This window comes from Budorcas taxicolor, chromosome 3 (genome assembly GCF_023091745.1).
Source record: "Budorcas taxicolor isolate Tak-1 chromosome 3, Takin1.1, whole genome shotgun sequence".
In the NCBI taxonomy this organism is placed as follows: domain Eukaryota; kingdom Metazoa; phylum Chordata; class Mammalia; order Artiodactyla; family Bovidae; genus Budorcas; species Budorcas taxicolor.
Window position 1 is genome coordinate 83,901,700 of NC_068912.1, and position 15,763 is coordinate 83,917,462.

General features: G+C 40.2%; 1 protein-coding gene across 1 annotated transcript in view; it reads right to left on the bottom strand.

Annotated features, from left to right (window-relative positions):
* Positions 1–15,763, bottom strand: part of PATJ (PATJ crumbs cell polarity complex component) — a 371,645-nt gene that overhangs the window by 302,556 nt on the left and 53,326 nt on the right. Inside the window, exons 13-14 of the mRNA XM_052636620.1 lie at positions 15,012–15,068; positions 3,961–4,095 (exon numbers count right to left, since the gene is read on the bottom strand). Coding sequence (XP_052492580.1) covers positions 3,961–4,095; positions 15,012–15,068 — 192 coding nt within the window. The remainder of the gene's footprint in view (positions 1–3,960; positions 4,096–15,011; positions 15,069–15,763) is intronic.

Below are 15,763 nucleotides of genomic sequence, written 5' to 3' on the forward strand. Positions count from 1 at the left end.
TGTCAAATTTAGCATCAGCTCACAATTTTCTTTCTCATTCCATAAACTCTTAATATCATCCTAGAAAAATCACCTCTATAGAAAAAAAATACACATAACTTTGCCTCAGATTTATTCTTACACACTTTGCCCTTACACAGCTATCAAGTGTAAGAAGTGTGTCAGATTTCCAAATTATTATACACAGGGTCCCACATGTTTAAAAGAACAAAACGATAATCAACTGTTCATTATTAATAATTATTGCTTATCACCAAAAGATTATTCAAATTTCATATATTTAGTGCATAGTAACAATTCTTTACACTAAAGATGATTTAGAAACATTAGTTTATTCTAGTCAGTTTATTAGAATAAAAAATAAAAATTAGTTTATTCTAATTTTTCATACATATGACTTTAGCTCCAGGAGCTCTCTCATCCATCTGCCACTCCCAAAAAGCTAAGGTATGAACACAATCCAGGCAACAAATAATCTTTTCACATATGACTCCTACCTTCCTGGGAGAGTTCAGCAGCATTATTAGTTTTAAAGGTATTTCTGGTCTGGTCTTAATTTCTGACTGGCGCAGTGCTAATGTCCAGGTAACTGACAGGGCTGACTTTCCTGGGAGAATCTTTCCACAAAATCTATCATTGCTCAGAGAATATGAGCACAGTGGTTTGTTAGAAGCATCCCATCAACAGTGGTTTGAGCCCAGTCATTCATCCCTTGGAACTACTCTCGCCTATAACATACCCAGCACTTAGCATCAGACCAGACATAATCTCCCTGCCTCTTAATTATTTACAAAGGAATCACCACATAGTAAAGAGGCCCACATGTACTTCAGGGAGCTAGTCCTAAGAAGTCTCCCAGGACTTCATGACTGAGGAAGGGGTCCAGAGGAGAGAAAGTTATCGGATGAAAGATTTTTTCCTGGAAGAACTGCAAGTCAATCTTCAAACAAAAACGGGGAGATCCATGTCACTGCTCACACCATATCCATGGTGCCAACCAGCACCACAAGCATAGAAAGTTCTAAAATGAACCAAATAGGGAGTAATTCATACTGAAAATAAGGCAAGTGGATATAACCAAAGCAGGAATCCTACCCATGCACAAGTATTTTAGTTTGTGCTTTATGCTACTTCAATAAATTAGAAAATCACTTTTCAGGTTTTTATCTTGGAGTACACTTAAATATTTATTTAGCTCATTATTTATTCATTTGAATTGTCTCCAATTATTATAGCAATGCCTGGTGGTCCTCTTCACCACTCTCTATCACTAAAGGGACTGGTCACATTTCCCATTAGCAACTCCTATCTAAGGGGATTTATGGCCACTGTAAATAGCTGCTCTGGGCTGAGACTTGGCACAGTGTTCTAACCCTGAGCATATTTGTGTTCCTGGTTTTAGGCTCTAAGCAGTACATTAAACACACACACAGAGTTTAGGAGTTTATTTGGCTAACTTTAAGCGATTTTTTAATTTCTATATTTGGTTGCTCAGAAGAAGCCAATTTTTATTTTAGAGTTTACAATATTTTTCTAGACTCTTGAAACCCTCTTAAGCACTGTCAAGTCTCAGTTATTCAGAATTTGGGGTTTAGAAAACACACCCACACGTATTCATCTGCAGAGAATATAATACTGTACTAGTGTTGTCCCACTACTTCATTCAATTCTATCCCATAAAGGTTGCTTATAACTTTACATGGTGGTGATGTTGCCAGAATCTTACAGTGAGATAATCTATAAAGCATTATCTTTACATGGATGATATTTCACTAAATCCTCACAGAGAGTGAAGCAGGCATTTATTGATGACGAAATGATTCTCAAAAAAAAGGGTGGGGGGGGGGGGGGATATGCTAGGACATATGGTTCAGCAGCGGCAAACTCAGAACCAAAAGCAGTTCTTTTGACTTCCAAATCTGTGCTTCTTCCCCTATTCCAAGTTCCTTCACCAGAAATCTATACTTGACTATTCAACCAGTCTTCATTCAACCTGTAACGCTACCTTGTTACAACACATTCTATTACAAGGGCAGAAGGCCCTTGGAATTCCAATCTCAGCTAAGGCACAGGAGGACTCAGCTGATGGCTGGGATCACCCACTCTTTCTTTACTCAGATCCAGCCAACATTTCTTTATCACCTACCATGTACTAGTAATGAATTATACTTACTGCAACTGAGTTGTAAGCTAAAAATGCTTTAAATGATACATTTTATGTTATGTATATTTACTACAAAATGTAAACTAAACTGGTTTTTACTCATATTTCCATATCTCCCAAATAAATATATCCCATTTCTCAATATCTCATAACTACATATTATGGAAATATTTTCCAAATGGCCTCCAATCTGTAGATTATCATGTGTAATACCATAAAATTAGGCCATATACTGTGCAAATAAGAAGAGAAAGACATGATTCAGCACCAAGTTCCCATAAATGATAAAGTCTATGGCATTAATTCACATTAAGCATCCCAACATCATTTCTTGAACACTTATAAAAAATAAGCCATTTATTACACTTTAAAACAGCATCCCAACACCTGGCCTCCTATGCTTATGAACGAATTTGCCAATAGCCATAGTACTTTATTCTCCGACCTTAAAATTCAACTCGAAATTCTCAACATACTCCTCCAGGTGACTGAGCACTACTTCAGAAAAAATCCAACAAGAAACCGATTTGCTATCCTTGCCACTTCACTTTAAACACATATAATTTTAGAAAGAAGTCTCCACTTCCAGGCCCAGGAAATTCTCATCTTGGCCAAGGCAACTAGGCTGATTCTATTACACCCAACTTAGGATGTCTCGTGGATCTAACACTTGGAAGAACCCTTTTCTACACAGCCTTCTCTAAGTTTGACTATTGCCCACATTTTTTTTTAGACACTCTGGAAGTAGTGTGATGAATTGAAAAACCAGTGAAATGGGAGTTACAAAAGATGGACTAAAGTCATAATTCTATTAGTGGGTAAAGTTGGGGAAATCAATGCCCTGTTTTCTCATCTATAAAATTAAGGGCTGTTGCTTGGATTTGTCTGCTGTGTCGAAGATAGAACTTTCCAATCTAATATAATCTCTCAAGGAGTCAGGTCAAAGCATAAGTGCTCTAGAAATGCTCCAACTGAAGAGAGGCTCAGAAACCTGAGTAAGCCCACCAGAGGGGGCCATCTTAGGGGGAGGGAGTCCCAAAGAGACCGTTTGAAAGCCAGTCAGTAAAATATTAGCTGGAGGTTATCCAGCTCTAATCCTTACTAGAAATAATCATCAAAACCTGCAAAGAAATACAAGTGCATGTTTCAAACAAGGATCAGGGATTAGAGTCTTTAAAAAAGAATTTTGAAAAAAAAAAAATGCTGTCAAACTGAAGTGGGACATTAGGTTCTTTCTTAATCATGAAAATAAACTCTCAAAAAAAGAACATCTCAGGAGTCTCAAAGGATAGAGATAATGAACTGAAAGTATATCATCTTCTTCTCTTATCACTACATAAAGTTGTTAGCATTTTTCTTCATCTTTATTTTTTCTAGCTTTATCTAGATATAATTGACATGTAACATGTACAAGTTTAAGGCGTACAATGTAAATGACTTGATAAATATATTATGAAATCATTACCACAATGAGGCCAATTAATATATCTATCACCTCACATAGTTTTCATACTGTGTGTGTGTGTATGTGGCAAGAACACTTATCTACTATTTCAGCCACTTTCAAGTATACAGTACAGTTTTGTTAAGTATTTGTTGTTGTTGTTCAATCACCCAGTCATGTCTGACTCTTTGCAACCCCATGAATAGTCAACGAGTACTTTTCAGTTTCTAGTAGCTCACATTATATTGGCATTGGTGATATAACTCAGTGGATTTCTGGTGAGGACACATTTTCCTACAACTTAAAAATTCTTGCCCTGTATCTTTTTTTTCCCCCCCTCAAAAAATTTTACCTCAAGAAGTTCATCCTCTGGCTGTAGGAGGTTCAGTGTATGAAGAGGACCACCTGGAGCAATCGAAGAGATATAATGGTGCCCATCAAAGGAATCCACTTCCATGCCAAGCCTCAGAGTGTGAATGGGCAGGAGCTGCACAGAAACACAGAGCAGTAATATAAGCATGACGTGGACACATCTGGCTGGTAGACCTCCGTCAAATGTCACTTTGACATGATAGTCCCACCCCTTGAGTCAGATCACGAAAATCCTCAAAGAGACAAGAACTGGAAGACTAGCCTCGAGTAAAATATGAAGTCATTTGTCATCTTGTTCTCACTCTTTCCCTTTCAGATTCCCTGGGAATAGAGACAGACATGCAAAGTCTCCAGTTCTAAGCTCTGGCACTCCAAATTTCCAACTGGTCCCAGAACGTGTTCTGTGTTTCACTTTTCTGCAGGGCTTCTCATCCCTCCTTTTTATGTAACTTAACTTCCATTCACACCTCAATACCAAAAGCAGTGTCACTTCCATGAACCCCTTCCTGATATCAGAGTTATATCACCTCCATATAACCATATAGCTGTAAACAAGGGTGGCTATAAGACCACCCTGTATACATCTCTATCACAGTTCACAACACATTGTCTTTAAAACTCCTATTTTCTTAACTGCCCCCTACTTGAGGATATCTTTTCTCTCTATAACATTAGACCCTAGAATAGTACCAGGCCTCTGAAGATGGGCTCATAACATGTTATCTGAACTAATTCATGAAAGATTGGAGAAGGCAATGGCAACCCACTCCAGTACTCTTGCCTGGAAAATCCCATGGATGAAGGAGCCTGGTAGGCTGCAGTCCATGGGGTCGCTAAGAGTCAGGCACGACTGAGCGACTTTACTTTCACTTTTCACTTTCACGCATTGGAGAATGAAATGGCAACCCACTCCAGTGTTCTTGCCTGGAGAATCCCAGGGACAGGGGAGCCTGGTGGGCTGCCGTCTATGGGGTCGTGCAGAGTCGGACACGACTGAAGCGACTTAGCAGCAGCAGCATGAAAGATTGTACCTCTTTCAAGTGTCTTTTCCATCTCACCAGTTTAAGTTAGAATACTTTCTGATGTGGGGAAGGCATGGGTGTGAAATAAAGAAGGCAATCATTATTCTACTCTCAGAAGGTAAGAAAATGAGTGTCTTAGTGTTGTTGGCTATAAAGGTCAAGGGCAATCACCAAACTCCAAGCCGTTCACTTTCAAAACTAGAGCTAATGATTTCTCACTGTGGCAATATAAACTCAAATATGGTAAATGGTACTAATTATGATTTATACTTCCTATATCAATAGTCCATTTATCTAAAATACCAGGCCCATCTCTAATGGTGTATTTGCTGAGGAGAAAACCCTACACAAGGTGGCAATACACTCATGACATGGCTCTTTCCCTCATATTTCCTTTTCTCTGTGATTATTTATCCTGAAGCTTGTCACCTCCCCTTAGTCATCTGCTCTGAGTCCCCAGAGTTCCACACGCCTTGCTTCAGACACCACCTGGGGCTCATTTCCATTCCACTACAGACACACAGACAAATGTGAAGTGGCAATGAAGTCAGCTGTCTGTGGCTGCAATGGCTTAAACCAGGCATGAGGAACTCCTGGCCTTGGGCTAATTTTCTGAAAATTAAACGCTCTTGACCAAGCACCTCAGGACCTAGTGATCTCGGGCAATGAGCTATTTTAGCAGTGTGAAAGTAAGATTGTTTTTATTCTTGTTTCTTCTCTGTGATTTCTTCATTTGTCACTGCTGCTATCTCATTCTGTTTCGTCATTGTACCCGATCTTTTGCTATCATGCTAGGAGATATTAGGGTCCTTTCCTTTAGCACTGAAAGGTGAATAAAAGCTCTGAGAAATGTTCTGTAATGGCAGTTTACCCACCATCTCTGCCAACTCTCTTCCTTCCTTCCTTACGAGCCAAACACTAGAGCAGAGAGTGGCCAGTGGGTCCCTGTAAGTCATCCCCAAATATTTGCTGAAGTGTGCTTGTAAGAGCAGACTGTTCCATTTTCAAGAATTCTGCAAGCCAGTTGTTGATGACAGCCATTATTAAACATGAAATTATACAAATAATTAAACAAAAAGTAATATTAAAAATAAATTAAGTAAATTTATTTAACAATTTTAAAAATAAAAAATAAATTTATAAATAATGAATGAATTTATTTTTTATTTAACAATTAAGCAAATAAATATCATGGAGCTTCCTTGGTGGTCCAGTGATTAAGAGTCCATGTTGTAATGCAGGGGACACCAGTTCAACCCCTGTTCTGGGAAGAGTCCACAGTCTCTATCCTATGGTACTAACATCTAGTGTAGAAGACAGATAATATAAACAAGCAAGAGAGCAAGCAGGCTCAAGCAAAACAAAATAAGTCAATAAACAATGCACCAAGAAACAAGTGAAATATAAACCCCAAATTACTGTGGTAAGTGCTATGAAGGAGCTAATCAATGTCAGGACATCAGACACAACCGTGATGGCTGTTTTGAAAAGCTGGTCAGAGTAGGTTTCACACAGATGGGGACATGTAAGGTGAGACTCCAAGGATAAGAATGAGTCAGCTCTACAAAGAACCTGCTCGTAGATTGCTTGTGGGAGGTAAGTGAGAAAGGTATTTGCTAAATTTTTGGTTTGAGCAACAGGGTAGACAGTGGTAGTAATTCCTACATAGAAATAAGTGCCCAAATTAAAACAGACATTGTGGCACAGGGAGATATTTACTGCTTGTATAATAGCATGTCCCCATAAAAAATAGAAGGATTAAGGAGGGAATTTATCCCAGGCTCCCCTCCAAGCTGCTAAGTTGCTTCAGTCGTGTCCGACTCTGCACGACCCCATAGACAGCAGCCCTCCAGGCTCTTCTGTCCCTGAGGTTCTCCAGGCAAGAACACTGGAGTGGGTTGCCATTTCCTTCTCCAATGCATGAAAGTAAGCCCCTTACTAAACCTGCTCTATTTCCCTTCTCAATGGAACAGCTGACGTCAGGAACAGGCTGGAGCATGGCAGAGCAACAGCAGCTTACTCAAGGAATACCCTGCCTGCCAGATGCAGAGCTGTGCTCCTCTAGGCTACTACCCTAGGTATCTGTAAATACCACACGCTCCCTAGAAGCTTGCATGAAACACGCATGCTCCACCTTCAATCATACTGAACAGATAAACCAGAAATGATGTTTACAAAATCTGTCAATCTGAAAGATGCCTACCTAATATTAGTCCCAAATCTAAATCCGAGTACAGCTGGGTTTCTGAGACTTCATGTTACGTGGCTCCAGGTGTCTCTGTGGGAGCAGGACTATTTAATTACTTGTCCCAGCTGCATTTAGCAACTAAACAAATCAACCATTTCATCTGTCTCTTTCAGTAGTCCACCCTTTCGGAATTCTGAGAGCAGAAAGTGCTAAAATGACAGGAGTAGGTGTCAACAGATGATTGATGCCTTCACACACAAAGCACGTTATGCTTTTTGCTGCTAATTCAATGTGCTTTGCAAGGGGTCCTACTTAACTTGACAAAGTTAATTGAGCAGCAGGATGTTCATGATCCTGATATGACAAGTAAAGGATACAAGGAAACCGATCCAAGGAAAGTGTGACCATTGGGTGATTTACTGTAGATGCTAAAATGATGAAGATCAAATGAGATCAAGAAAGCTAGAGACCTTCAACCTATGAGTGGAGAGAACAGTCAGGAGATAAGCTGCAGTTCATTCATTTTATCTTGTCATCCAAATAAGATATCAAAGTATTCAAGTAGGAATATAAATGTTGCTCCGGGGTTAAAAAAAAAAAAGCTTCTGAAAAGGAATAGCTATGTCAGTGGTGTGGTCAGTGGTATGGGGAGGAGGCTTCCAAAAAAGCTGAATTTCAAATAGAACAGAAAGGATCTTATGATTCGTTCTTATACACACACTCTCTCTCTCTCTCTCTTTCTTTCACTGGAGATATTACATAACCATTTATGTTTAAAGATTAGGTAGAAAGAGTTGGTAAATTTACCCCAAATAAAAACAAACTTTCTAAGAATGCAGCTATGACTTTTAAACTAATGATGAAACACAGGAAAATGGCCTCCAAAGTGAGGTATATTCATGCAGAGGTTGTGCAAGACAGTCAGCCTAGCAGAGCTTGATTTATATTAGTTTCTCTCATCTGTCTAAAATTTTAATTCTGGGGAATTCCCTGGCAGCCCAGTGGTTATGACTCCATGCTTTCACTGCCAAGGACCCATATTTAATCCCTGGTCAAGGAACTAAGATGCCACAGGTCACACGTCATGGACTAAAAAAAATTAACATTTTAACTCTGAATATTCAAAAAATAAACATTACATACTCTGCTGTAGAGAAATATATTGAAGATCTCTTCAGCTACTTTACACTGAGGTCAAGCATCAGCTGCCATTTTTCATTTCAGATAGCATTTGTTACCTGTCTGGCCCAAGAGATATTTGAGCTTTTGACACTTAACCTAACACTCTGCCCTTATGGCTCTTTCTCTCTACCTTTGCTCTCGGTATTTCATCCACCTTGAAAACCCACTGTTCTTATTTCTCCAAACTTATTCTTGAGAGGATAGTTCATCCTTACATAAGCCTCCTTCATCTGTCTTGAGGGAGTAACCCCTCCCTCCTTGAATACAGCTGACCATTTATAATTCAGGGTAGAGGCACTGACTCTCTACACAGCTGAAAAGCTAGGTATAACTCACAGTCAGCCCTCCACAGCTGAGGTCCCTCCATAGCTGAGGAAGGCGTAGTACTGTAGTGTTGCTGTTGTTGACTCACTCAGTCACGTCCTACTCTTTATGACCCAACGGGCTGGAGCCTGCCAGACTCCTCTGTCCATGTGATTCTTCAGGCAAGAATGTTGGAGTGGGTTGCCAAGTTCTGCTCCAAAAGATCTTCCCAACCCAGAGCTCAAACCCATGTCTCTTACATCGCTTATATTGGCAGGCGGGTTCTTCACTACTAGCGCCACCCAGGAAGACCACAGCACTATAGAATGTACCATTAAAAAAGTCTGCGTATAAGTGCACCCATGCAGTTCACACCCATGTTGTTCAAGGGTAAACTGTACACATAAGGCATCCTAGCAAAACCTGAGTAATAATTCTCAATAAAGTGAGGCAAGGAAGGAATCACAGTTCCCCTTAGGGACCTCACCCTCAACCTACAAAATCAGAATATTAGTCAGGAGGAATAAAATCAGTTCAGTTCAGTTCAGTTCAGTCGCTCAGTCGTGTCCGACTCTTTGCGACCCCATGAATCGCAGCACGCCAGGCCTCCCTGTACATCACCAACTCCCGGAGTTCACTCAGACTCATGTCCATCAAGTCAGTGATGCCATCCAGCCATCTCATCCTCTGTCATCCCCTTCTCCTCCTGCCCCCCTCCCTCCCAGCCTCAGAGTCTTTTCCAATGAGTCAACTCTTCGCATAAGGTGGCCAAAGTACTGAAGTTTCAGCTTTAGCATCATTTCTTCCAAAGAACACCCAGGGCTGATCTCCTTCAGAATGGACTGGTTGGATCTCCTTGCAGTCCAAGGGACTCTCAAGAGTCTTCTCCAACACCACAGTTCAAAAGCATCAATTCTTCGGCGCTCAGCCTTCTTCACAGTCCAACTCTCACATCCATACATGACCACTGGAAAAATCACAGCCTTGACTAGACGGACCTTAGTTGGCAAAGTAATGTCTCTGCTTTTGAATATGCTATCTAGGTTGGTCATAACTTTTCTTCCAAGGAGTAAGCGTCTTTTAATTTCATGGCTGCAGTCACCATCTGCAGTGATTTTGGAGCCCCAAAAAATAAAGTCTGACACTGTTTCTACTGTTTCCCCATCTATTTCCCATGAAGTGATGGGACCGGATGCCATGATCTTCATTTTCTGAATGTTGAGCTTTAAGTCAACTTTTTCACTCTCCACTTTTTAGTTCCTCTTCACTTTCTGCCATAAGGGTGGTGTCATCTGCATATCTGAGGTTATTGATGGGGCATGCCTGTTTTGAAAAAGCTGCTCTGATGTTTCTGATAAGCCACCTGCCCAACTAGATAACCACTGTCACTACAGTTATTTGATTCTGTATCTTATGTTATTCACTCAAAAAGAGGCCAGAAAATTATATACTTATGAATATAAAATACATACTTAAGAATTGGTAACAGTGGCTGGTCACCTCTGGGGAGAACAAGGGGACTGGGATGGGTGGGAAACATATTTTGCAGTACTTGCTTCTGAAACTTTTAGATTTTATGTCTTGTCCATATATTATCTACCCAAAAGGAAAAGCATAAAGAATGGCACAGACTCAGGAGCCAGAAAACTCCTGATTTGTTTTCTAAATTTTGCCATTTACTAGCTGGCTTAAAACTCAACTTTTGAAAAACTAAGATCATGGCATCCGGTCCCATCACTTCACAGCAAATACGTGGAGAAACAATGGAAACAGTGACTTTATTTTCTTGAGCTCCAAAATCACTGCAGATGGTCACTGCAGCCATGAAATTAAAAGACACTTGTTTCTTGGAAGAAAAGCTATGACAAACCTAGACAGCATATTAAAAAGCAGAGACATTACTTTGCTGACAAAGGTCCCTCTAGTCAAAGCTATGGTTTTTCCAATGTATGGATGTGAGAGTTGGACCATAAAGAAAGCCGAGTCCCAAAGAACTGATACTTTCAAACTGTGGGGTTGGAAAACACTCTTGAGCATCCCTTGGGCTATAAGGAGATCAAACCAGTCAATCCTAAAGGAAGTCAATCCTGAATATTCATTAGAAGGACTGATGCTGAAGCTGCAATACCTTGGCCACCTAACATGAAGAGCCAGTTCATTGGAAAAGACCCTGATGCTGGAAAAGATTGAACACGGGAGAAGGGGACGACAGAGGATGAGATAGTTGTATGGCATCACCGACTCGATGGACATGAGTTTGAGCAAGCTCCGGGGGATGGTGAAGGACAGTGAAGCCTGGCATACGTCAGTCCATGGGGTCACAAAGACCCCAGTTGGACATGACCAAGCGACTAAAGAGCAAAAGCTGTGTATGATCCTGGGCAAGTCACTTCACCTACCTGACACTCAGTTTCCACATACTAAAAATGGAAAGGAGGAAACAGATGCTAACCAATAGAGTTATTCTGGAGAAATGTCTTTAAAGCAAAGCACTACCCCTGGTAGGTGAGTGGGGGCCCAGTATATTCCACTGCCTTCACAACTCTACTTGCTCAAACAGATCGAGGAGCAGATTCATATCTTAATGCCCTCTGGCTCCAAGAAAGTAATTTAGGAAGGAAACAAAGTGAAATTTGTCAGTCTGTCTTGTCAAAGCCAGAGAACAGGGCCTGGTCTTTTTGTTGCCCACACCAGGGATATCACTAATTACTAACGCTCACTTTGTATTACAATTGATGGCCGGCAGAAAGGTCACTGGCATGAGCATAATGCTTCTCCCTCATAGCTCTGTGATTATCTTAAGAGTAAACACTTGCCAAGAAAGCCATCCCTAAGAGTGCAAGTCTCCCCAGATGCGGGAAAACTGTTCTTGTGTCATGATTAACAGATTCCTAGAAGCAGTTCAGCTAATGCTCAAACCACTATAAAGTGCTTTCACCTCTCTCTTTCCCTACAACTCCGTCCACCTCAAAAGAAAGTCTTCTCTATTAACACTGGCCTGTCATAAAGGGAGATGCTTCTTAAATCTGCATCCCTTAAAACAATTTCTTCGGGCTATGAAGTGGTTACCACAGTGACCAACTAAAGACAGATAAACAATTAGAAACACCAGCAATAGTCATGAAATATGATTTTCCTAATCAGAAAGCTAATAAGACAGAGGAAAAACCTACAGCCTTGATCTCAGAGTATGATATTAACCTGCTAAGAACGTTCCACTGGTGTTACCTGGCACTGAGAATAAAGCCCAGGCTTATCAGTGTGGAGCTCAAGGCCCTGGAGTACCTACCTGGTCTTCCTCACCTAAAAACATCCTCCTGCTCATTTAGTTTGACCTGGACACTCCAAAACAACTTCCATTCCCCACACAGGCCAACTCTTTCCCAACTGTACTTGCTTTCATCATTCTTTTTATGCTTCTTAAATCATCATCACTTCTTACAATCACTACCTTGCATCACTTTTACAATTTATAGCTATCTTCTCAGGTTATTTATCACTTGTTTATTATCAGGACCCAAACCAAGCCCAGGGCTTCCCTGGTAGCTCAGCTGGTAAAGAACCCACCTGCAATGCAGGAGACCCTGGTTTGATTCCTGGGTCAGGAAAATCCTCTGGAGAAGGGATAAGCTGCCCACTCCAATATTCTTGGGCTTCTCTGGTGGCTCAGATGGTAAAGAATCTGCCTGCAATGCAGGAGACCTGTGTTCTATCCCTGGGTTGGGAAGACCCCCCAGAGGAGGGCATGGCAACCCACTCCAGTATTCTTGCCTGGAGAATCCCCATGGACAGACGAGCCTGGCAGGCTACAGCCCATGGGGTCACAAAGAGTTGGACATGACTGCGTAACTAAGCACAGCACAACAAACCTAGCCCAGAACCCAGGCTCCAGGAGAGAGAGGACCCTTTATATTCTGCTCCCCACAGCTGGCAGCAGTGTCTGGTGTGAAGTAGGAGCTCTGTAAATATTACAGGAAGGAAAAAAATGCTCTCTAAGCTGAAAGCTGCCTCTGCTACTATATTATCCAGTTGTATAATCTGAGGTGACTCATTCAACTTACGCAAACTTTAGGATCCTCATGTGAGAAATGGGTTTGGACAGGCCAGTTTTCTTTACATATTGCAGACAGAAAGTAGAAACTACTAAATCAAGAACCAAACTTCCAATTTTAAGAGGATTTTTTTCAATTATAGGTCATTAAAATAATCTGTGGACATTTAATAGTCAATGTTTAAAAAAGTAAACATGTGATAATGTTACATTAAAAAAAGCACACATCCCTTCTCTGCCACATATACAAAAAAATGAGTATACCAACTACAAGTATGTAAACATATACAGGTAACAACAAAATATGAAAAAAAGAATAGTGCAATTAAGGATTGCACTATTAAGGATTAACAGCGAAATTCTTCTAGTGCAAAAAAATTAAAAAACGAAGTTTTTGCTATAATCTAGTGTGTGCATACATAATTGTGTCCAACTCTTTGAAACCCCTTGGACTACAGTCCACCACCAGGCTCCTCTGCCCATGGAACTTTCCAGGTAAGAATATTGGAATGGGTTGCCATTTCCTCCTCTAGGGGACCTTCCCAATCCAGGGATGATCGAACCTGCATCCTGCATTGGCAAGTGGATTGTTTACTACTCCAATTTCAATTAAATGTTTTAAAACAGCTTTTTTTTTTTAAAGGAGACTTTAATAGGCCAGAGGTTAAAAGTACTAGAAGCATACAACTAGGAAACAAAACTATCATTTATGGAATGGTTCTTATGTATTGGCACTGAGCTGTACTAACTGGGGCATATATTAAATATATGCAACCTTCTACAATGTAGATATTATTGTTTGTATTATATAGAAGAAAAATTAGGCTGCTTATTTCACCCCCAAAGTATTTCCTCAAATGTCACCTTCTTAATAAGGCTTTTCCTGATCAACCTATCTAAAATTGCAAACTCACATTCTCTCCTGAATTCTTTATTCATCTTTCCTGCTTGGCACATATCATCTATACTATATAATTTATTACTTATTTTCTATCTCCCCCTACTAAAATGTAAGTTCTACGGGGCAGGGATTTTTTTTTTTTTTTTCCTGTTCTCTTCTGAAATCCCAGACCCAGTGGAGGACTTGGCACTGAGTCGGTATCAATAAATACTTGATGAATGAACGAATGAACAGCTGAATGTACTGGTGAGGTGGTTCTGAACATCTGTTCTATTCAAAACCTTTCCATACCATTATATCAGAGTAACTCAGTGCATATAGATACAATGCATAGAAGCTGATCAGGAAGAAGATAAGTAGACTGGTGGCAAGGAACTAGGGATGAAGATGAAAGAGAACATGTTCTGCCTGGAGAAAGACAATGACATTCTTTAAGATGTACAAAGTGTGCTCACTATACTCTTTCCTCAGGACAGAACATGATGATATGGGGTCTTGTGGCTTGGAATATATAAGAGCAACTAAAGCTGAACTATATGATGAACTGAGCCTGAGCGAGGGCATGGTTTCCTCCAAGGACATCTCGAGTTCTAACAGCAAGCTGAAGGCTAATCAGGAAACCCCTGAAGAGCTAAGCAGATTTCTACAATCCCAAAGTACTGAGGGAGACTTGGAGTTCCCAGGTTCCACCAGGGAGCGAGAACAGATAAATACCTCAGACTTGATGGAATACCTGGAGGTCATGTGTTAGGAGCAAAGGCAACCCAAGAGAGTCCAAACCTTACCTGAACTGTACCTCTGCCTCACTGCACACACCCACTCACACACATACACACACACACACATGCACAGTGTCTCCTTGGACAGAGATAACATCGCCTTAAGCCTTCTGTAGCTGGCGTACATAATATCAAATATTCAGTCTAACTGCATATTTGTTAGGGTCAGTAGTTGTAGCACATGGGCTTTGTTGATCTGCCGGCATGTGGAATCTTCCCAGACCAGGGATCAAACCCATATCCCCTACATTGGCAGGTAGATTCTTAGCCACTAGACCACCAGGGAAGTCCGGGAAACAACTTAAAAGGACTTATAATATCTGAAAAACTGACACACTCTGCAAAGCCTGCTCTACATACTACCTTTAAGGTGGGCGAAGCACTCAAGCCTGGAATTTTGGCATCTGGAGTGGCCTATGTTCTTCCCAGGCACATCTAACTATCACACTTCATACCAGTCAGAACCTACTACATTTCCAGAAAACCTTCTAAAATTAAATTCTGAAAACTTTAGGTCACAGCATTAGTAGAGTTACTTTGACAAGAATTTAGAGAAAGTTCTTCAAACAACAAAAAACCGACAACAGTTTAAACAATGTGCTTACCTTCGAATATTTCTGTAATTCAGCATCATCAGCAATCTGTGTATCCAAAGTAGCGACCTAAATTCACAAGAAAAGATACTGTCAATATTTGTAAAAGCATAACTTTATTTCTTCCTAGGCTTTCTGAAAAAAATCTGTATAAAACCTATATATTGATAACTCCATCTAATCTTTTTTCTATGTTTCTAAAATCCATAACACACAATATAAAATCTCAGAGAATATTTGCTTTTTTGTTGTCATTGTTCTCCACAACAATCTTTTTTCATAAATGATTCAAAAGTGGAACTAGAAGGTGATAGGCAAATATATGTACTATTTTTAAAAATCCATGACACCTAAAATTTTAATTTAATCCTCCATTATATTAAAGCCACAAAAATGTTTTTCTTTTCACAAAACCAAGACTATGGTCATTTTTATTTCTAAACCTAATCCTTGAAACAAAGTTTGCAAGGTCATTAAAATCAGAGAAGTTTGGAAAAACTGAAGCACCTGAATTTCCACAGCAAGCTCAAACCATTTCCCTAGGAGAAAGAGTCAGCAAGGACAGAAACAAAAGACCTGGACTGGTGGGCAGACGGTGGAACCCTGAAAGCTTTTAATCCTGGCCTAAAACTATTGTTCTGAGCTTCAGTGGTAGACATCCACAGAAATGAATTCCTTGCAAGCAAAACATTTCACTGATGATTTGCATCTGTAAGTTGTTAATAAAATACAGTGCATCTGGAGGGAGGGGATAAGTTAAACAG